The sequence below is a fragment of the Oratosquilla oratoria genome, chromosome 12 (assembly GCF_046742065.1).
Source record: "Oratosquilla oratoria isolate Oo_2021 chromosome 12, ASM4674206v1, whole genome shotgun sequence".
In the NCBI taxonomy this organism is placed as follows: domain Eukaryota; kingdom Metazoa; phylum Arthropoda; class Malacostraca; order Stomatopoda; family Squillidae; genus Oratosquilla; species Oratosquilla oratoria.
Genome location: NC_134788.1, coordinates 24,969,582 through 24,993,864, shown reverse-complemented (window position 1 = coordinate 24,993,864; position 24,283 = coordinate 24,969,582). Strand labels below are relative to the sequence as shown.

The 24,283-nt window shown below is 40.2% G+C and overlaps 1 protein-coding gene across 3 annotated transcripts in view; it reads left to right on the top strand.

Annotated features, from left to right (window-relative positions):
• The window catches only part of sws (patatin like phospholipase domain containing sws), a 125,794-nt gene that overhangs the window by 64,510 nt on the left and 37,001 nt on the right, over window positions 1-24,283 (top strand). For all 3 annotated transcript variants that reach the window (XM_076194610.1, XM_076194611.1, XM_076194609.1), the window contains exon 21: window positions 683-869. In XM_076194610.1, coding sequence (XP_076050725.1) covers window positions 683-869 — 187 coding nt within the window. The remainder of the gene's footprint in view (window positions 1-682; window positions 870-24,283) is intronic.

Sequence of the window (24,283 nt, the reverse complement as noted above, 5' to 3'; positions counted from 1 at the left end):
AGAAATCACCCGTATCCCCTGCCTTCTCTCTTCTTTCCTCAACAGGCATTCCCCTCTTGCTCAAAGTCCCTTTCACCCTATCCATCCATCTCATCCTTGGTCATCCCCTCAGGCTCACTCCATCCACATCTGTGTTTGTGTGATACAGTGTTGAAAGCCGCTCAGGAATACAAGAACTTTCTAATCTGAGCTTTTACGTATCATTTCAACTACCCCAGGTCTTGCTGGGAAAGGAGGCAAATTTTTATTTTGCATCAAATGTGTACATGTCTGCCATCTTGGATCCTGATTTCTTGTTTAGATCCGTAATAATTTGCATACAGGCATTCTCCTAGTTTTCCTTATGAAGACCTTTCTATTGTTGGTGAAAGGGGAGAGTCACTATTGGTATTGGTTACCGATATTCAGGCAGATATCAACACAACTCAGTCACTGGGGTATCATATTGAGAGGAATTAACCAATTTTGATTGGAAAATTTGGAGGAATAGGGCAAAAATCTTAATATAATGAATTTGAGCCAGCCAGGGTGGGCAGAGAACTGAGAAGGATACATTAGAAAATTAATAAAAATCAGGATCCATGATGGTGGACGTGCAGAAATTTGATGTGAAATAAAATTCACTCGGCAATGGATCGACAAATCACGAGAATAATCGAACTAACGACATCTTTTCCGGCAGAAAATGACAAGCATTTGGCGGATGGTGCTGGATCTCACGTATCCGGAAGTCTCCATGTTTTCGGGCACTGGCTTCAATCAGCTCATCCACGAGGCCATCGGAGACACCAACATCGAGGACTTATGGCTCCCGTACTTTACGCTCACGACCGACATCACGGACTCGGCCATGAGAATACACAACCACGGTAGGTTTCGCAAATGACGTAGCCTGGCACGTGTGTCTTGCCAGGAAGGTTTAGGCAATTTTTAGATTTAGCAGAGCTTGGGAAGAATGTCCTCTTAGAGTTCTTGCACCGTAGGTTTCATATTGATCATTAACACATGTCAGGATATCATCCTAGGTTTTTTTTTTTTTTTTTTTTTTTTTTTTTTTTTTTTTTTTTTTTAATGTGATGCAAGTTTGAAAGAAACTTGCGTGCGTGTGTGTGTGTGTGTGTGCATGTGCCTGTGTGTGCATTTGTTTATTTGACTTAATTGTAGTATACAGGAAAGGAACTATGTTTATGGGGTTCTGTCTCTTACTCTTCAGTTATCATACCTATGTGTGTGTGCGTGTGTGTGTGTGTGTGTGCGCGTGTGCGGGAACATGCAGATGTGTATACAGGTGAGTGTAAGTAGGTTGAAAAGTATGTATGTATCTGTGTGTGTGCGTGTGTACGTGCATGCGTATGAGTCCATACGTGTGTGCGTGTGTGTGTGTGTGTGTGTGCATATACATGCATGATTGTGTATTAGTGCATTTGCATGCTAGGGCTTTGGCTTGAACAGTAGACATGCTAAATAACCAGAGTAGTTTCTGCTAGTAAAAGTACAGTAGTTAAAAATTTTCTTCATAGATATAAACGATGTTGATCATTTGTTTAATATCAGTAGTTATAAAAATGCAATGGTATGCTTAAATATATGTGGGAGTTTGCTACTGTGTATGATTATTTTCTTCGTGTTTATCGATACGTTTGTGCCGTAGAGCCCTTTCCATGCCATTATTGTTCAGCTTAGAATCGGAATTACGGGTTTTTGCATGCTGTTGCATGTGTCCTCCAAACGTCATTTCTAATATATCCGAAGAATATCGATTCCTCAGCACGGTGATGGATGTTCGCCATTTTTACTCGGTAAATGTGAAACAGTTTTATTTGGCTGAGGAAGCACAAGCTGTGTTTACACCAAACAAATTGAATCAATTAAATTCATGAAGAATCAACACGATTCACGAGTTGTTGATTCACCATACTAGTTTCAATGTAACCGTTCACACTAGGCAAATCGAGTTGATTCAAATCATGGCCATGGCGATTCGCCTGGTGTAAACGATTGCATTGAAACTAGTGTGGCGAATCAACGCAATTCATGAATCATGTTGATTCTTCGTGAATTGAATTGATTCGATTTGCTTGGTGTAACCGCAGCCTTAGAGACATAGGCCCCATTTTGTGTTGAGTTTAGCCTTTTAATTGAATGGGATTGTTTGGTGTTAACTGGGAGAAAATTGGTAAGTGCATCTTTCCCGAAAGGGTGAAGGAAAGGAAATACTCGGTCCAGCTCATGAACGGGAGGCACTCGAACTGCTAACGTTTCTTTATCCTCGTTTTGTCGTTGGGATTGTAGGTCTCCCGGAAGAGACGAAGGCAACAGGTGGATTGGTCCAATTCTTTTTTGAAAGACATACGATCCTAGTTTTATGGAATAATTGATGGGCATCCGCATGATGTAGGTTGAGATAAGGATTTCAACCATTGCACTGAGATCCATGAATTGGGTATCTACGTCCTTGTGGTACTCCCCAAGGCAGACGTAGCTCCTCTTGGGGATCGGTGCCACCTGCGTAGAGCCGGTGGCCAGGGCTGGTTGCCGCTGTTTGGCCCCCAACTCTTGGGGTTGGGGGGTGGTCCCACGACGTAGACGCTGCGGCCACCACCCAGCACTTCTTAGCTACCAGAAGAGGCTGGATGACTGCATTGTGAACAGCTGCCCAGGATGTAACACCTCACCCCATACCATACAACACATAAAATGGAAGACTGCATTATACACAATCATGCACGCAAACAACACAACATACACTCCATAAAGGATTTGTGGGGAAAACCCAGTTTCGGCTGTGGCATTCCTTGGGGAGACGGGACTGCTCGGACAGACAGTCTAGGGAACGACAACAACAACAACAACAACATCCTTGTAGTCGAGTTAGGAACAGTTCTTATGCCTTTCTGTAGGTAGATTTTAGAGGAAATGTTGGACTTTGGTTTGTTTTATTTTATTTTTATTTCATTATTAATTACTTATTTGTTTTATTTTATTTATTTTATTTTATTTTTTATTTTTTATTTTTTTTTCTAAGTTGGGAGAGTGACAGAGAGGGGGTGGGGATTGTCGATTTAATAAAGCGGCCTTGCTGTGAATGTGGTATCTTACAACACTGCTTCTGACCCGGGACAATGGCCGAGATGCAGGGATGACCCGTCATCCAGGAGGAGCCAAGATAAAAGGGAGGGAGTGAGGTGAATGGGAGTGGAGCATGTGGGGATGGAATGGGTGGGAGTGGTTTCTATGCCTTTGTTTTTTAGCTAACTCCCTTGTAAGGGGGAAAAAGCCTTTGGCATATATACGTAAATATGTAAGCTGGGAGAGGAGGAGATGGGAACCATTTGTCAATGTCAGATGTTCTTGGGTGAAAAAGCGGAAGGTCTTGGTACATACATACATATACCAAGGCTTTTTCCACCTTACAAGGGAGGTAGCCAAAAAGAAAAAGGCATGAAACCATTCCCACCCATTCCATCCCAAAATACACTCTACCCTCCACCTTCCACCCTCCCTCTTGATCTTGGTAGGCCTGAGATATCTATGAATATTTTCTCCTTTTTAACATGAGGAGGCCCAGGAAATGGCTACATCTCCGTTAACCCATTAAACTCTGATGACAAGATTCTTGTCATCGGAGTTTAATGGGTTAATCGTAGAAATAATCCCGGATTCACACATTGTAGTTCATTGTGGGGCTGTGGGTTTCCAGTCAAAGAAACTGGGGCAGCCGTTGATTGATTGATTGATTAATCGATTGATGTCTCACCACAGAGATCACTTTTTCCCTATAATTATTATCGAATAATTTTTTATGCTGTGGGAACAGGCGATTAATTGTTGCTTCCAGTTCCGCTGAAACCCATAGGACCGTACCACATGGCATTGGGTCTCTACCTGGGAAGCCGTATGGTGTTAGTGTGGTGACTGTTTACGTGTCCGCAGCTGAAGCTAGTAAAAGGAGGGGACCAATGGCTTAAGTTCCGGTCACACGTACATGACTCAAATGGTGAGTTCGTTTGAATAGAAACGACTTTGTTTACGATTTTCTATTTTTTGAACCTCTAAATGTCACTTTGCATCATGTGTTGAGAAGTAGAATGACGAAGTAAGAGAAGTTAAACCTAGATTATGAATATTAGACGTATTAAATTCTCCTTAGCAGAATCTAGAGTACTCTAAGCGAAGCCATCCTGCAGCTTTTTGAATTCACGACATTTGACGAGAATCGTGACTGTGCAACTGGGGCTTCATGGTCAGGCCGTGCTTGTGTTTAACCCATTCAACTCCGATGACAAGATGTCTTGTCATTTGGTCAAATAAAACAAAAAATCATAAAACACCAAAATGTTTGATCAAACACCAGAAAAATATGACGTCAGTCCTCGCTTCGCTCGCAGCGAAGCGAGGACTGACGTCATATTTTTCTGGTGTTTGATCAAACATTTTGGTGTTTTATGATTTTTTGTTTTATTTGACCAAATGACAAGACATCTTGTCATCGGAGTTGAATGGGTTAACCTGGGATCACCCGTACCCCCAATACCCCGAAGGGTTTGAAAACCTTAATCCTGGGGGTACGAGACATGGTAGCCAGTGCAATGGTACTATATATTTACCATGAGAAAGCATAATGTGTATTTGTTGTATCCTACTGACTGTCCTTTTCAATTAAAAAAATAAATAAATAAAAACAAACTCAATAATGGACTATATCTAATAATTTCTCGGCAAGATTTGTATCAATAATCCTTTTCCGATAGAATTTTCTGAGATAATCAAAGGGTATGTGCACTGAAAAAGGTTACGAACCGCCGCTTTAGGCTCGGTTTGAAGACAGAGCATCAGTGCATGTCCAAACAGAAGTGAGGAAGTTGACATTTGAAGACGGGTAGCAGGGAGATAACGTCTTCTTGTATCCTCGTCACAGGACCGCCTTATCCAGATTCCTCTCGTCGGTTTGTCCATTAGGAACAAACACAGTGCCCAAGATTCAGTTATCTTGTACATACATATATACATATACTAAAGGCTTTTCCCCCTTACAAGGGAGGTAGCCAAAAAACAAAGCCATAAAATCCACTCCCACTCATTCCATCCTCACATGCTCCACTCCCATTCACTCCCCTCCCTTCCTCTCATCTTGGCACCTCCTGGATGAAGGGTCATCCCTGCATCTCTCCGACTGCCATGGGTCAGAAGCAGTGTCATAAGACACAGCACCTCCACAGCAAGGCCTCATACAGAAAAAAAGACAAGGAGAAATCCCTTCAGGCTGTGTCAATTTATTTCTCACACATACTCCCTCACCCCCCATCCCTCACCAACTCCCCCTCTTGTAAAGGACAGAATATGTTTCCCTCCACATCGTCAAAACCAAGACGACCACAACTTGATATTACATACATACATATACCAAGGCTTTTTCCCCCTTACAAGGGAGGTAGCCAAAAAGGAAAAGGCACAAAATCACTCCCACCCATTCCATCCCTGAATACACTCCACATCCCTCCACCCTCCCTCTTTTCTTAGCACCTCCTGGATGACGGGTCATCCCTGCACCCTGTCCACTGCCCTGGGTCAGAAGCAGTGTTGCAAGACACAGCACATCCACAACAAGGCCGCTTCATTAAATTGGCGACCCCCCCTCTCCGTCCCCCATGCATAAAAGGAGAAGATGGTGAGAAATCCCTTTGGGCTGCGTCAAATTTTGCTCACACATACTACCTCACCCCCCATCCCCCCACCCATTCCACCTCATGTATCACGTCATTCATATACAACCATTCTCCATTCACCCCTCTCTTCTGTCCTCTCCCATCCTTCCTCAACAGAGCAAGTCTCAGCTGATTCTCATTCAACTGTTGCGAGTTTGAGTAGAAACGACATCAGTTACAATCTTTCGTTTTTCTAATCTTCAAACGTCAAATTACCTTTGCATTGTGTATTGAGAAACCGAATGGCGAAGTGAAAAGAGCTCAACCTTTACGAATATTAGATGGATTGTTAAAGCGTTCTTAGGGATGTCTAGAATGCTGCAAACAAAGTCTTCTTCTAGCTAATCATATTCACAGCAGTTGGCAAGAATCGGCCCCGACTCGCTTGGTGTAAACACAGCGTAATGGTGGCTGTGCCCAGGTTCCTCATTGAGGTGTCACTTGTTCGAGAGAGATCCAAGTCAGTGGATTAAAGAAGCTGTATCCAGCTGTTTAAATCTAGTGGTGTGTTGAATTTAGGCTTGTTGTTGTGATGTCATCAATTCTTTTCTTTAGTTAAAAAAACAAAAAAAAACAGAGGTAGCCTTGATGTTCAATGTTCTGGTGCATGTTTCTTCTACGTGTTTGTGTGCGTATGTGCGTGCACGTCCTCCCCCCACATTCTTTTATGCCCGTATTAATGTGGATGCGTGTAGTAGTTGTTTTACTTTATGTAACGTAGTTTTGTGGTTTCCTTATTAGGTAATAGCATCTGAGGTTTATTGAATTCACATGTGTTGTGGACGCATACTTCTGGCAGTATTTTTATTTATTTAATTTATTTACTTGTTTATCATAATTTGTATATACATATATACTTCATCTTTTTTTGTTTCGATTTCTGTTCTTTTATATTTGGTTAAGAACGTTGTATGACGAATGGTTGTTCCCATGGTGATGTATGGAAGTGAGACTCGAATAGAAGGAAGGTTTGGAATGTCTTTAAATGAAATGTTCCAGAAATATAAGTGTTAAAGGAAGGAATGTAGAGGTAGGGTGAAGAATGGTGTTCAAAAGAAAGTTTGCAAATATAGTAGAACAGTGTTGAAATGGTTTGGGCATATGGAAAAAAAGAAGTAGGAGATTGTCGTAAACAGAAGTGGATGGATGGAGCAGACTAGAAAGGAAGACCAAGTTTAGGATGGATGGATGGACGGATCAAAAAGGCGTTAGAATACATGTGGATGATCTACCAATCAGGGAAGAGATTACGAAGTATATGAAAGGACGGATGGCAGTTATGAATGGATGACATGACATGAAGGGTCATTTTTGTGTCCTCTTCAATATGAATCAAATATTTGCGTGCGCATTAACTGCTTGTCGTACGATGATGCATTGCAATACACGGATTATGAAATATAATGTTACAAAATTCTCTTTCACCCATAATGTTTATACATACATATACCAAGGCTTTTTCCCCCTTACTAGGGAGGTAGCCAAAAAGGAAAAGGCATAAAATCATTCCCACCCATTCCATCCCTGAAAACACTCCATGCCCCTCCACCCTCCCTCCCATCTTAGCACCTCCTAGATGACGGGTCATCCCTGCACCCTGTCCACTGCCCTGGGTCAGAAGCAGTGTCGCAAGACACAGCACATCCACAGCAAGGCCGCTTCATTAAATCGGCGACCCCCCCTCTCCGTCCCCCCATATAAAGGAGAGGACGGGGAGAAATCCCTTCGGGCTGCGTCAATGTTTATAATCACAGAAAACATGATCAAGCCTGTTCACATAATACAGGGGTCACTCGGCTAAAACCACAAAATAAATATAATCTGGATGCCAACATTCGTATATTTTCGCTTGCGTCTCATGATGCCTATGTAGGTGTCATCGTACTCTAGGCATTAATGATCCGTTTTGAGTGGATAAGGAATGGAATTACTGTACTGGCTGGCCGTGATGCAGAAGAACATTGCTTAACTGTGTTGCTTTTGATCCGAGTAGTATGGTAGGGGACAGGGCGAGGCTTCTACCTCAAAGTGCAGTGACGGAAGGGGCGGTTGAATGGGTTTTGTTTGTGATGTGTATTTACCGAGTTGTATTATACGGGAAGGGGAGCTATGCTCGTAGTGACATGTTTATGTATCTCAGTGCATCTAGTTTGTTCTTAAATTCTAGTATGGTGTTTGCACACACTATTGTTTTGTCCAGATTGTTCCAGACATCCACCAGTCTGTGTGGATTTTTTTTTTTCCAGATCTCTTCTATAAGTATCCTTTTTGAGTTTCTTTTCATGTCCTCTTGTTTTTCTTTTATCCCACTTTAGTAAGTCTTCTCTGTCAAGGACTTCCATGCCTTTCATGATTCTGTAAATGGCCAATAGATTGCCTCTTTCTCTTCTTTGTTCCAGGGTTGCATGTGTGCTTTGTAATTTGAATTTGAGTCTACACAATGTAGTAGGTGTGTGCAAGTGGATTTTTATAGTGTGGTCAGTTGTTTTGGCTCGGCCAACTCCACGAATGAGGAGGAAAAATCGACTGGCGATGTCGTTGATATGTACGATTTGCTCACCGACTTCAAGTCGTTTATGTTGACATTTCTTGTACATACATACATACATATACCAAGGCTTTTTCCCCCCTTCCAAGGGAGGTAGCCAAAAAGGGAAAGGCATAAAAACACTCCCACCCATTTCATCCCTAAATACACTCCACACCCCTCCCACCCTTCCTCTCATCTGAGCACCTCCTGGATGACGGGTCATCCCTGCACCCTGCCCACCGCCCTGGGTCAGAAGCAGTGTCGCAAGACACAGCACATCCACAGCAAGGCCGCTTCATTTAATCGGCGACCCCCCCTCTCCGTCCCCCTTTGCATATAAGGCGAGGACGGGGAGAAATCCCTTCGGGCTGCATCAAAATTTACTCACACATACTACCCCACCCCCACCCCCCCGCCCATTCCTCCTCATGCAGTCACAACATCATCCATATACAACCATTCTCCGCTCACCTCTGTCTTCCGTCCTCTCCCTTCCTTCCTCAACAGACATTCCCCTCTTCCCCAAAGCCCCCTTCACCCCATCCATCCACCTCATCCTAGGACGTCCCCTCATGTTCACTCCCTCCACATCTGCCTTCCATACCTCTTTTACTAGTCTTTCTTCACTCATTCTTTCCATGTGTCCAAACCATCCTAATATTCTTTCATCAACCCTATCTCCCAAATCCTTTTTCACCCCTGTTCTCCTCCTCACCTCCTCATTTCTCACTCTATCCAGCCTAGTAACCCCCACCATACTTCTCAGACACCTCATCTCAAACACATTCAAACTCCTTCTCTCTTCTTCTCTTATGTTCTATATGAGGGGGTTAGCCGAGTCAAGGCACACACCTGCTCCCATCCATTGCCCGTGTTTTCCTTTCGTCTTAGCTCCGTATGGATGGGTAACAATAATCTATCTCTATCTGTATGCCAAAGGCTTCTTCCATCTTTCAAGGGAGACACTCGGCACAATAGCACACATCCACTTCCACTCATTCCGCTCCCATCCACCACCCTTTCCGCCCTCTCATCTTAGCTCCTCTTGGATGAAAGGTTATCCTTGTTTGCCCGGATCAGAAGCAAATGAAGCAAGACACAGCACATCCATAGCAAGACTGTTGTTGTTGTTGTCGTTCCCTGGACTGTCTGTCCAAGCAGTCTCGTCTCCCCAAGGAATGCCACGGCCGGAACTGGGTTTTCCCACAAATCCTATATAGAGTGTATGTTGCATTGTTTGCATGTGTGATTGTGTGTAATGCAGTCTTCCATTGTGTGTTGAATAGTATGGAGGTGAAGTGTTACATCCTGAGCATTTGTCCACAATGCGGTCATCCAGTCTCTTCTGGTAGCTTAGAAGGGCTGGGTGGTGGCCGCAAGGCTGCTTCACTTAATGGCAACCTCCACCTCTCCGTCCCCTCATTTTCCGTAATAATGATAATAATGATATGACAAGTGTTGTCCTAAGTTTTGTTGACTGGAAATGTCCTAAGTTTTGTTGACTGGAAATGTGCAACCCGACGGGAAGGAACTGGTAAGGGTCCTCAGAGGTCTTGTTATCCTGTGTTTTTTACGAAAGGAATTGTTTGAAAAATATATATATATATTCTGTTAAAAACGACAGCAAAAGAATTATTGATTAGTTTTTTCCGTGAGCTCTCAAGCTTGCGAAAAGTAGATTTTTGGTAGGGGGAAAGGGAGTAAATCAAATTTCCAAAATTCATAGGAAACACAAAAGTTATAACAAACACAAAAGTACAGTACACAATAAACACAATACAAGAAAATAATACAAGAAATACAGCAAAAAACAAAATACAAGCACAACAAAATATTTTGTTGTGCTTGTATTTTGTTTTTTGCTGTATTTCTTGTATTATTTTCTTGTATTGTGTTTATTGTGTACTGTACTTTTGTGTTTGTTATAACTTTTGTGTTTCCTATGAATTTTGGAAATTTGATTTACTCCCTTTCCCCCTACCAAAAATCTACTTTTCGCAAGCTTGAGAGCTCACGGAAAAAACTAATCAATAATTCTTTTGCTGTCGTTTTTAACAGAATATGCCTCAGAGAGAATCTCCTGCCACGCTTCACCAATATATATATATATATATATATATATATATATATATATATTTTTTTTTTTTTTTTTTTTTTTTTTTTTTTTTCTGTATATAGGAATGTATTTCAGATGCATGTTAATTGTGCATGTATTTGCTAAAGGGTGCATGAAGATGTATTTGTTATAAATCATCTCGAATTGAATTTACTTGAAACTCAGACAAATGGAACATTATGTTGAAATGTTTTTAAGCTGAATTTTAGAGATCAAATTATGTTACAAATGACTTCATCAACAGTTGTTGTTTAACACATATTCACTGTATTTTCTATTCTTTCAATATGTTACTTCCCCTTCCAGCCGCAGATCCATACTGTAGAATTATTTTCTGTAGGTCAAATTTTCCATCTGTTTCATTTATAAAAATCGGTGGCATTTAAGAAAAAAAATGGAGAAAGGTTATAATATGTTTTTCAATTATATGAAATTGAATGTCTTAAGTTTTGTTTTTCATTTGTGGAAATAGAATTGGATACTAAGGGCACAAAGACTAATATTTTGGAAAGGAAGAATTTTGAAAATTTATCTAAAAAAATTCATCATTAGTTTTCCCTATTTTCCCTATTTACCCTTACTGGAACCTATTGGCACATATTTCAGCAGGGATAAGCAGAATATTTTTGTATGTTATCATTAGGATCATGTTTTCTGTGTGATCCGTGTCATGCGCACATCTAAGACGTGGTGTCAACCCAGGTCAGTTCTTCGTTGACGTGAGTAGAGGCAAACTAATGTGACTCGTATTAATTCATTCGGTGCTCTTGAGTTTCTCTTACTGTAAACCCACAGCTCCACAGCGACTGGTAACGGTCCTCGAATCCTCTCATAGATCTTGTGAAAGAAAAAAAGAAAAAAAACTTTGGTGTCCGCACTGTGTTGACTGGTTTCTGTGTCTTTGGCTCAAAGTTGGAGATTGAGGGGAACAGTGGTCTGCTGTCATCTCTCCTTGTTATACTAATGACCCACTTTCAGAAAAGAATAGGCGAAAGTAAAAAGATCCATATATTTCGATCACTGTGATCCTCTTCAGCAGATGTGATTACAGAGTGGAGAAAAGCATGTATTTTCTCCACTTTGTAATCACATCTGCTGAAGAGGATCACAGATAGTGATCGAAATATACTGATCTTTTTACTTTCGCCTATGCTCCGAAAGTGGGTCATTAGTATAATTTTACCAATGTGCTATGTCATTACTTCATTTTGATCACTCCTTGTGTTTAAAGGCGGAAGAGTACAGTCGAAGGTGATAGAGATATCTTGGGCCCAATCCAAAGACGGAATATCGGAAAGTGAGGAAGTTGGGAAATATGATCCTCTCTGACGTCCCTCTTGCAGGACCACCATTGGTTTACGTGACTTGCGTCATCCTTGGAAGTATTATTCTTCAGTATTTGTGTAATGTGTCGAGGACAGTATAGGGTTATTTGTTTTATCTTGCAATTTTTTAGTACAGTGAGACGTCTCATTAACGGACGTTAATTAGCTATGTTTGCATTGTTTTTGCTGCGTTTTCGGTGTTTTGTAGTTGTTTCTGGGTGGCATAGTGATTGCACACACTAAACAACGGCACTAAAAACACAGCGAAAACACCACAAACACAACTAATTAACGTCAGTTAGTGAGAGGTCTCACTGTATGTGCATGGGCAGTAGGTGAGGCACAGGGATAACCTGTCATCCAGGAGGAGCCAAGAAAAGAGGGAGGGGTGGTATATGTATGTGTGTGTGTGTGTATGTATGCATTAGTTACAATGAACGTGGGGTAGGCTGTGGTATATCTGTATCAAGTGTGCCTCATGACTGGATATTTTGTTCCGTGCTGTGGGTTGTCGTTGTGGGATGTTTGATGATTGTTCAAGTTCAGTGACTCTTCTATAAGATTGTTCATGTGTTGTTCACTGGAAGGATTTAAGCTCCTGCTTTGTAATATTCACTGGTTGTAGTGGTGGGAAAGCCAAGTTTTTCGAAAATTAATGCTGAAGATTTTTGGGGGGAACTGAGGTAGGTTTGTATGTTTTTTGATGCATTATTGTGTTTGTACGAAAGCCTTAATCACCCTTATGAGCAAGCTGCCAAGTTACGTCAGATTATTGTCAGGTCATCCATGTGCGAGTGCTTTCATGCTGTTGTGCTTGAGTTCGAGTTTGGGAGATTCTATGTAAAGATTCTAAACTGTGTTACTCTAGAATCCCCCTCCTCCTCCCCTGTTCAGATTATTATTTATACATTTATTTTTATTTTATTATTTTTCTTAAGTTGCTTTGGTTATCAAGAAGTTTCTTGACTAATTTGTTTTGTGTGGGGGGAGAGGTATTGCATAATGGTAGAACTCTGCAGAAAAATGCTTCTATGTAATAGCATAATATCACAACTACACTACTGCTGCTGCTTCTACTACTACTACAGTAAACCCTTGATATAACAGATGACATGGGTACAAGGGTATGTCGTTATATCCGAAGATCTGTTATAACTAAGGATCCCTCTTTATAACAGATTTTCATATGTTGTAGCGAGGGTTTGTCCGGTCAGAATTTTTTTATCTGTTATATCCGATATCCAGTATATCAAGATCCGTTACATTGAGGGTTTACTGTACTACTACTACTGCTACTACTACTACTACTACTACTACTACTACTACTACTAGCACCACCACTACCACTACCACCACTACCAGATATTGATGACTACTACTAAATATTAACCTCCTCAATACGAGTCAAATATTTGCGCACACATCAGGTTGCCTTGCATATGATGATGCATCACAATACGCGGATCATGAAATATAAAGTTACTGCTGTTGTACTTGTTCTTGTTCACCCTGAATGAATATGTTACATAAAATGTGATCAAGCCTGTCTTCATAGTGCGGGGCTCACTCAGCTACAGCCACAAAATGAATATAATCAGGACATCAATGCCGGCATCCTCACATGCCCCACTTGCGGCTCATGACGCCTTCGTTGGCATCATCGTATTCAAGAGGTTAACCCCTTCACTCTGGGCCAAAATCTCGCGGGCAGCATTAGCTGCCAGACGTGCGATGTTGCGTCGTAATACTCGCATTATAAAAAATAAAGTTACAGCTGTATTGCTCGTTCTCTTTCACCCATGAATTTTGATGACCATAGAAAATATGATGAAGCCAGTTTACAGAGTATGGGGGTCACGCAGGTACAACTACAATAAATATAATCAAGACGCCGACATCGACATCCTCGTGTACTCACTTGCTCCTCATGACGCCTACGTAGGCGTCATCGTATTGAAGGGGTTAAATGCTACTAACTATTAACTACAGCTACTACTGTTACTACTACTACTACTATACTAGCTGGTGACAGAAACACATACACAAATACAACACAGACAGCGTCCAATGTTTCTTGTTGAACTAACAATAGCACAACACAGAAGAAAGATAACAAGAAAGCTTATAAAGAAGGCAAAGGTTAGGAGTGAGGACATAAGTTTTTTTTTTTTAGTGTTTTAAACCCGAAATTAAAGAAACTTTATAGATGAGAAGGGAGTAACATTGCTCAGGAAGTTTCCTGAGCAATTTTAAAACACTAAAAAAAAAAAACTTATGTCCTCACTCCTAACCTTTGCCTTCTTTATAAGCTTTCTTGTTATCTTTCTTCTGTGTTGTGCTATTGTTAGTTCAACAAGAAACATTGGACGCTGTCTGTGTTGTATTTGTGTATGTGTTTCTGTCACCAGCTAGTATAGTAGTAGTAGTAGTAACAGTAGTAGCTGTAGAAAATTAAAAGTTGTTCATGCAAACATGAGGGCTTTGCTATCAGTCAGGTTAGAAATGAATTATTAGCAAATTAATTATTCAGTACAGTACTTAGTTGTGACTACATTATCAAGCAATATAAACTGACAATTGTGAAATGGTAGAGATATAGTCTAGAAATAGGATAGACAAGGTAAGATGAGAAGCAAAGTGTTGGCAGTCATGAAAAATGACACAGTTAATTGAAGTGATATAAAGTTGATGAAAGGCTGAGGCAGTAGATTTGAAAATTGAAACCAAAGGTCAGGGTAAACGAGATTTCATGGTATATGTACCTCCAAAGATGGGAATGTAGAACGAAGCTTACCAATTGCTGTTGTCAGATAATTCTCTCCTCTTGAAGAATATGAGTGGATAAAATGGTGATACAATTCTAATAGGTGATTTTAATTGGAAGGAGATAAATTGGGAGGAATGTGAGTCAGGTGGTAATGGAAATTCTTAAGGTAATACTCTTACATATTGCACCGGAAAACCCAATGACCCAGTGGGTAAAAGATGTAACATAATTAAGAGAAGACAGAAAAACTGGACCTCTTCCTAAACAAGGAACTTGACATTATTGAATCTTCCGGACCTGCTGCTAAACAAGGAACTTAACATTATTTAATTTTCTGGACTTACTGCTAAACAATGAACTTGACATTATTGAATCTTCCAGACCTACTGGTAAACAAGGAACTTGACATTATTGAATCTTCCAAGTTACTTCAACGTAACAGTGACCATGTAGCTCTTGAATTCTGGTAGGCGGAAGGAGATATAGACCTCACACTCAAGTTTTACAGTTGGGGTAGATACAAATTTGAGAAGGGATTTTTTTTTTTTTTTTTTTTTTTATATATATATATATATATATATATATATATATATATATATATATAGCAACATATTGGGATCTCATAGATACTAAAGAGACTGAGTGGAAAAATATCACATAGAATTCAATTCTGGAGAAACATATGCCAATGGTTTGTTGAAAAACTTGGCTAGAGAACTAGTTCAAGTGCTGAAGCAAGCGGTAGATTGAAAGTATTGGACCTACCCCCATTGGAAGAAAAGAGTAAGAGGTGACTTGGTAGTATTTAGGACATTAACCCCTTCAACTCCGATGACAAGATGTCTTGTCATTTGGTCAAATAAACCAAAAAATCATAAAACACCAAAATGTTTGATCAAACACCAGAAAAATATGACATCAGTCCTCGCTTCGCTGCGAGCGAAGCGAGGACTGATGTCATATTTTTCTGGTGTTTGATCAAACATTTTGGTGTTTTATGATTTTTTGTTTTATTTGACCAAATGACAAGACATCTTGTCATCGGAGTTGAAGGGGTTAACAGATCTGTTGGGGATCTCATGTTCTTGAAGGGAGAGACACGATGTCATGGGAAAAAGTTAAAAAGAAAAAAACTGATGGTTTAACAATGGAGCTCATCCAAACAGATGCATTAAATCAGTGATTCTTAACCTATGGGGAGGGACTAAGTGATTTTCTGGGGGGGGGGGGTGCACTCAGGAGAAAAGTAGAAATTTTATAGAATGGACAAAAAAGGTGTTGTTTTTTATTTTATTTTTAAATCTAGGAGTGAAATTTGTCTAGAGATGAAAGGGGGGCATGGTAGTAAAAAGGTTAAGAACGACTGCATTAAATCCCGGAATAGCTTAGAAGCTGATATCCAGGGCAGGACTTACCAATAGTCATAGTAGGCCATTGGCCTAGGGCCCATGGGTAACTGGGGGCCAACTGAAACTAATTTGTCATACAAGAATGGTAAAAAAAAAAAAAAAAAAAGAGTAGATTAAATGAGCCGGACATTGTATTAAAGTAGAATTAAATTTTTTCAGTGAAAAGTAACCATACTCAATTGAATTTGATGAAATATATATATATATACAGACGCTTCTCTACTTACGTTAATTCGTTTTACGTTGTTTCGATTTTACGTTTGAACTGACTGTAAAAAAAAATGTAAAAAATAAAATTGAGTGAATTTTTTAGTTTAGCGCGCTCTCCGTAGTACAAGACGTTCAAACTATACTTACGCATTACGCTGCGTCCATTGTTTACATGGCACAAACGACAGACTGAACGTGCCTTGCCTCCTCCTCCACCATCTCACTTTATGTTGCTTGAATTTAATTTATTTGAAATCAATGTTATTATTTTACAATGTTATGTTTATAATTAATGATTTAGGGGTGTTTTATAAGATACGGTAATAGAATTTATTGATGTATATTACAGTATGAACGGTCATACATTACTGGAACATACAGTAACAACTTACGTTCATTTTCACGTTACGTTCGGCCGTTCGGAATGTAACTAAAACGTAAATTGAGGAGCGTCTGTATATATATATATATATATATATATATATATATATATAACTATTTATATATATATATATATATATATATATATGATATGATATGGTTTAACGTCACAAACTCCCCCAATCGGAAGGCTAGGATGGTGCCCATCACAGATGACTTTGTAGCCTGGAATTTAATGAACCACTATGCCCTTGGTTCAACTTTGTGGGTGGCAGGATTCAAACTGCCATCCCTAACCCGCTCAGCCATATATATATACATTGGATACTGAAACGTGCCATATTTCTATAAATTTGGGGACCCACCTATGTGTTAGGCCCAGGGCTTACAAGTAGGTAAATCCAGCCCTGAAGTGCATGATAGTTGGAGAATAAAACACAGGACATCATGAGTATAACTCCTTTACTGCATATTACATTTAGGTAAATAGAACACAAATGTCTAATGAAGAGGTAGTGTCCAGGAATGTCTTGACTATTGTTTGGATGTTGTTATAGACTTGTCAAAACCACTTTACATTGTTGATTATAGAAAAAATGTGATGTTCTCCTAAAACCTATTTCTTGCTAAAGGACGTTTGACTAAACGCTAAAAAGCCTTGTAAATATTCGTTTTAAATTGATTCTGTAAAGTTGATGTTTTTGGTATTGTACGTGTTTTGTATTTTATGCACAGTATTTATGTTTTGCTTTGTTGCTTCAACCCTTTTTGTGCTTGTTTGTGAAAACTGCTTTGCTACAACGTAAATGGATGTGTGATGATAATGTGTGATTTTGAGTGATCAATAATATTCTCTGCCGACCAGGACAGTTGATGCAAACAGTGCCGCCCCGGGGGGAGTAGAAAAGTGCCCCCCCACACACACACACCACCACCACTACCACCACCTTCCACATCTGATGGTCACTTACAGCACGATTCACATGTAACATTCATCCACAAAACAATGTTTATACAAACAACTCGTGATAAATAAATCATGCATTAACCCATTAAACTCCGATGACAAGATTCTTGTCATCGGAGTTTAATGCATTAAAAATACATTAGGGGGAATTTACTTTATCTTTTTTTCGCCAAAAGTGCCGCCGCCGCCCCCCCCCCCAAAAAAAAAGTGCCGCCCCAGGGCATTGCTCCCCCCCCCCCCTGCACCTGCCCAGTATACAAATATATTTGGTAGTTGATGAATCGAACAAAGAGCAAGGAGCTATGGAATGTGTTGTCCAGTACACCCCTGTCACTGCAGTGACATACCTTATAGATGACCCAACTAACATTAGATAAATGTTCTTCTCATAATTGGGACAGTGTGTGGGGAGAAGATCTTGAGGAGGAGACTCGTAGGGTCTTCCTGCAATTGAATTATTTTAGTGTGAAGTGAAATGGAACAGAATCTATCAAGTGTGTCACCAGAGTAGCGGAATAAAAAAATGGTAGAGCATCATCATATCATCGTTATTGTCATTGCTTCTTCAGTTTTCATTCACACAGATATACCCAAGGTCGTAAACGACTATTTTCAAAGTCACGGGACCTCAGGTGTTTATTGATTATTCAATCTAACGGTCATGTCGATCATTCCGCACTTTTTGGAAATATGTATGTATATATTCCCGTTTCTTCAACTAGTCGCCTGTTTTAACTTTAGTAACTGTCTCAGACAACAAGACAGTTTTTGGTTTATGGGTTTTAAGTGGTTAGGACAACTTCTTTGCTTATACTACACCAGTGGTTCCCAACCAGTGTGCCGCAGCACCAAAGAGTGCCATGAGATCAACTGAGGGTGCCGCCAAAATTCAGGGCAAAAATAATTTTCGTATTACCGACTCTGTCATCCATTTTTGTTCATTAAAGCAGCATCAGTGTAAAGATGAGTATTTGCATATTATCCAGGGACAAAATGTTGTTACACTGATGTTGAATCAACAAAATACAAACTAGAATTTAGATTTTCTGATAAGGGTGCTGGGGACTTTTGAAAGGCTTGGCAAGGGTGCTTCAAGCCAGAAAAGGTTGGGAACCACTGTACTATACTATTCTATAACAAAAAGTTGAGCATCAGGGTGGCTGAAACAAAGCAGATTAATACATTATTTATCCCCCCCCAAAAAAAAAAAAAAAAAACAAGAGTATATGTTTTAAATATAACTTTGCACAATATTTAAATAGTTGTATTCCTTAGTCATCATTAGAACTTTGGTTAATGCTTTTGGGACTTGTGCAAAATATTGATTTGGTCATGGTAGATGGTAGGCAGATTTGATCAACTGAGGGAGAGTGTATGGCGGTGTGTGACAAGGAGCAAAACCTAACTTGTACGAAGGGAGGAAGTTTTTGTGCCACATATTGTATTTATATATTATTATTATTATATATATATATATATATATATTTTTTTTTTTTTTTTTTTTTTTTTTTTTTTTTTTGTGGGGTGGTTATAATAAAGTGCGCCTCAGTACTAAAAGCATTAAATAGTCTTTTATGGCTAGTTCTCTATTGGGAATCGGTAAACTTTAGAAATCTCCGTCTGTCTAACTATATACCAAAGTACATACATACATACATATACCAAGGCTTTTTCCCCCTTCCAAGGGAGGTAGCCACAAAAGGAAAGGCATAAAAACACTCCCACCCATTTCATCCCTAAATACACTCCACCCCTCCCACCCTTCCTCTCATCTGAGCACCTCCTGGATGACGGGTCATCCCTGAACCCTGCCCACCGCCCTGGGTCAGAAGCAGTGTCGCAAGACACAGTACATCCACAGCAAGGCCGCTTCATTTAATCGGCGACCCCCCCTCTCCGTCCCCCTTTGCATACCAAAGTAGCCGAGTCAAAAGGCACATATCCTCTCCCACCCATTCCACTCCCATTCCACCACCAGTCACCTCCCCCTCTTTCATTTTTAGCTCCTCATGGATGATCGGTCATCCCCGGCTCCTGTCCGCTGCCCTGGGTCAATCTGTCTATAAGAAAATTTAAAATCCAAGGAATTGAATTCTGATGAAATTTTTAAGAAATAATTTTTTAGTTTTCATTCCTATTATTATTTCGAAATTCCGAATTTTGTTTATTTATTCTATTCGTTTTATTTATTTATTTATTTTTTTTATTTATTTTTTTTTTTAAGAGGGAGGGGGATGAGAGTAGGTATGTGCCTAACTTGGCTACCTCCCTTATAAGGGGGAAAAAGCTCTTGGTATATGAAAGGACAGAGAAATTTTGAATACAGAGAACTGTCCGTAACTTACGAAAACTTCACATAATTTAGAAAATTCTCTGCTGCTGCTTGTGAGGCCACCCGATGTCTTCAACCTAGATATGTTAAATTGAACGTGTTTTCTGCTCAGCTGTCATTGTTAACATTTTCAAGAGCTTTGACATATATCTAAGGAAGTGATTAACCATAATTATAATGCTTATATAACCCTCTTTGGTTACTTTGTTAGACCAGGTTGCTGATTAAGCATTTTTTGTGCATGCCACACACCTTCAGATCCGATTTAGACTTAGAGTCGCATTTAAGCGAAACCGTAGTTTGACTATTTCTGATACAATCCTGCTTAATCCTCCATATGAGGTGGGCGGCAAAGTCAAAGCGTAGCCCAACAATAATTGTGTTTGTTTTCTTTTTGATGAGTATTTTACTTTTGAATGATCTGTAAAAATAGTGGTGCACTCGTTCTTTACCTGTGTCAAATGCACAATTCAGTTCGGATCGAGCTGCCTGTGGCTTGCACAAAAAAAAAAAAAAAATCCAAAGGTTGAGGAAAACTAACCTGATGTTGTCTATTGCTTTTTCTCATTTTCTTCAATATGATAACCTAGTATTAATTAGCCATGTGCTTTAGTTGCATACACTTGTCTAGATTACATGTTGCTCTGCTGTGGTACACTGCATAGATGTAGCTGTATTTACTTAACCATACCGAATTGTAAATACAGTTTATTACGTAAAGTTTTCAAATGTCTGGTGATGTTATTCGATTGAAAGGACAAAACCAGAACGGAGTCGTGATGGTTGAGACAGTTTTCTGGTTTGAGTGCCATCATTCTTCAATAAAAAAAATTATTTTATGCCAGAGACAACACAAGATATGCAGTGTACCATTATAAGGAATTTTTTTTTTTTTTTTTTTTTTTATACGATAGAGATATGGTCAGCTTGTGACCTAGACTGACACTCCCGCTGGTTTGATAACACAACTGTAGTTGTGTTTTCGTTTGTTGTATGACTTCAGCACAGAAACCATAATGTTATTTCTGTCATAGAAGATGAAGGATATCATAATGGGATTTTTTTTAGACTTTGTAGGAGAGTGGTGTATGAAGTAATACAACCAACAAGAACAGGACTGCATTTTTTTTTTTTTTTAATCCTTTTTATCTATGCAACTAAGCATCTATCTCTTCTTACAGGCTTTTATGTCACCAGATTTTACACACATCTTGCTTCCTGGCTTGGGTGGCTTAGTGCTGTCAGTTTTGTTTACAATATATATATTTACACCTTTTTTTTATTTTTAGCCCCTTCAGAACACAATGGCTGGCTTGTAATTTTTTTTTTTTTTATGGAAGACGGATGATTGTATTCCTCCGAATATGATAGCTTGACGTAAGAAAAAAAGTTTATGAAGCTTACCATTGTGTTTTGAAGAGAGTGTGGGGACGTTAATGTCATGCAGTAAGGGACTTTGTACGTCTCCTGGTGGCACTTGCATGGATCGCGTTAACCCGCATTTAGCGCACTTGCTGGCCCTCGAATCACGTTTTGGGGTTGGCATTGGCGACTCATAACGATAGTAATTGTTGCCTTGACTTTCACTAACTGGGAATCTATAGCTCCACAGCAAGTAGTATTTCTCAGGCCATCCCATAGATCATTTTAGGAAGAAATGTTGGAATTTTGTTTTTGTTTTTATTAGTATGGGGGTCTTTGTGTCACCATCTCGTAGTATCAGAAGGAGAGCAGTTGTTGGCTCTCCGTATGCGAAAAAATAACTGAAATACGGTCAAAATTGATTAAAAGAGATATTGGATCTGGTGCAGAGAGTGAGTGTTATCCCCTCAGGGTTGCACCTCCTGATGTCTGTCTTGCAGGATTACCACTTGCAGGTCTCGGGTTCCTGGCAACTGATGTTTCGCAGGACCTCTTTAACATGATGGCATCAGTTAGAGACTTCAATCAGGCTAATGTAGTGCCCCGTCTCGTCAAAGAAAATTTGAAGATAAAAACTAGATTTTATTATTTTGTTTATATATTTATCTTATTTTTTTACATGTTAAGTGCCCCATCGTGTGTTGAATACCAGATGATTTTATTAGGTACAGGTGTGGGATGGGGGCTCTGGGCTGGGAGGAAGTGGGTTCTCTATTGATGCAGGGTCCTGGCTTTCAGAAATTGGTAAGGATTTAAAATGATAGGAGCAGGTAAAGCACCTGGATGTTATGTACAGTGTCTTAAAAAAGGGAGGTACTGTGATGGTGGGCTGGCTGGTGAGGTTGTTTAATGTTTGTCTAAAAGAGGGTATAGTGTTGGAGGACTGGAGGAGTGTATGTATAGTTCTCCGTTACAAAGGAAAGGGGGGACAAGTGTGAGTATAGTAGTTTCAGAGGGATCAGTTTGTCGAGTGTAGTTGGGAAGGCTTATGGAAGGGTTTTGGTTGAGTAAGAGGAACAGAGGGTAATTGGTGAGGAACAATGTGGGTTTAGGACAGGTAGGGGTTGTGTGGATCATATTTTTGTGGCAAGGCAGATATGTGAGAAAGTTTTAGGAAAAAGTAAGGATGTTTTTTGGGATTTTATGAATTTGGAAAAGGCTTATGACAGGGTAGACAGGAAGACACAATGAGAGGTATTGCAGATATATGGGATAGGAGGAAAGCTCTTAGGATTAGTCAAGAGTTTTTACTAGAGTAGTAGAGCCTATGTTAGAATTAGAAATGGAGAGAGTGGTTTGAGGTAAAGGTGGGACTTTGCCAGAGATGTATCATGTCACCACATCTGTTCAGTTTATACTTGGGTGGGGTGGTGCGAGAGTTAAATGTAAGGGTAATGGACCGGGGAGAGATGGTTAAAGAAAATGGAGAAAAATGGGAAATAAGCCAGTTGTTAGTTGATGACACTGTACTTGTAGCAGAATTAGAGGATGGATTAAGGAAGTTAGTGACAGAGTTTGAGAAGTTGTGTTGAAGAAGTAAGTTGAAAATAAATGTGGGTAAATGTAAGGTAATGAAATGTACTATGGGTGGTTGGCAGTAGATTGGGAGTGAGTATTAAGGGAGAGAGACTGGAGGAAGTGGATAGTTTTAGATACTTGGGTGCGAATGTGGCGGGAAAGGGAGTGGAGGTAGAATGTAGATTGAGGGAAGCAAGTAAATGCCTTGGGTGATTAAAAATTGTAATAAGAAATAGACATTTGGTAATGGATGCTAAGAGGAGATTGTATGAAAAGGTGATTGTGCCGACAGCACTGTATGGGGCAGAAACATGGAATATTAAAGAGGAATAGTTTAAATGTGCTTGAGATGAAATACCTGAGAAGTATGGTAGGGGTTACTAGACTGGATAGAGTGAGAAACGAGGAGGTGAGGAGAGTTGGGGTGGAAAGGGAGTTGGGAGATAGGGTTGATGAAAGAGTATTGGGATGGTTTGGTTAATAAAAGAGGGGTGGAATGCAGAGGTGGAAGGAGTGAACATGAGGGGGTGACCAAGGATGAGATGGATGGGTAGGCTAAAAAGGACATTGGTAAAGAGGGGAATGTCTGTGGAGGAAGGACGGGAGAAAACAGAATATAGGGGTGAGTGGAGAATGGTTGTATATGGATGATGCTGTGATGCATGGAAGGGAGTGGGTGGAGGAAGGGGGGTGAGGGAGAAAGTGTGAATATTTTGATGAAGCCCGAAGAGATTTCTCCCAGTTTTCTCTACTTCTGCATGAGGGGACGGAGAGGGGGTCTGCTGATCAAATGAAGTTGCCTTGCCGTGTCTTGCTACATTGCTCCTGAGCCAGGGCATTAGGCAAGATGCCAGGAAAAGAGGGAAGAAGGAGGGTGAGTGGGAGTGGAGTATGTGGGGATGGAATGGGTGGGAGTGGATTTATGCCTTTGACTTTGGCTACCTCCTTTGTGAGGGGGGAAAAGCCATTGGTATATGTGCATAGTAAGGCCTAGAACCATGTTATGGCTGTACTGTTCTCTACATCTTCTGTGTATTTACCTAATTATCTACCAAGAGCCTTTTTCCCCCATATAAGGGAAGTAGCCAAGTCAGAGGCATGTACCCACTCCCAATCCACCACCCTTTCCCCCCCTCTCATCCTAGCTCATCCTAGCTCCTTATGGATGACAGGTCATTCCTGTATCCTGCCCAGTGCCCTGGATCAGAAGCAATGTAGCAAGACTTCCACCATTTCCATCCCCTTGTGGAGAAAAAAAGAGAAGACGGGGAGAAATCCCTCTAGGCTGCGTCAAAATATTATTAACACATAAGCACCCCTTACCCCCCCACCTCCTGCCTCTCCCCTCCCCTCCTTGCATAATGGTATCTATACACAGTCACTTTCCACTCATCCCTATCTCCTACCTTCTCTCTTCCTTGCTCAACAGATGTTCACCTCTTTCTTAATGCCCTCTTCACCTTTATGGAGCAACACTAATGGGGTCTTGTCTCTCCAGTCACTCATGCCTAGCTTCAAATTCATGTATGGCTCCAACTTTGTCTGTGTCCTTATTTTCCAATTATATATATGTGTGTGTATTTACCTAGTTGTATCTTACA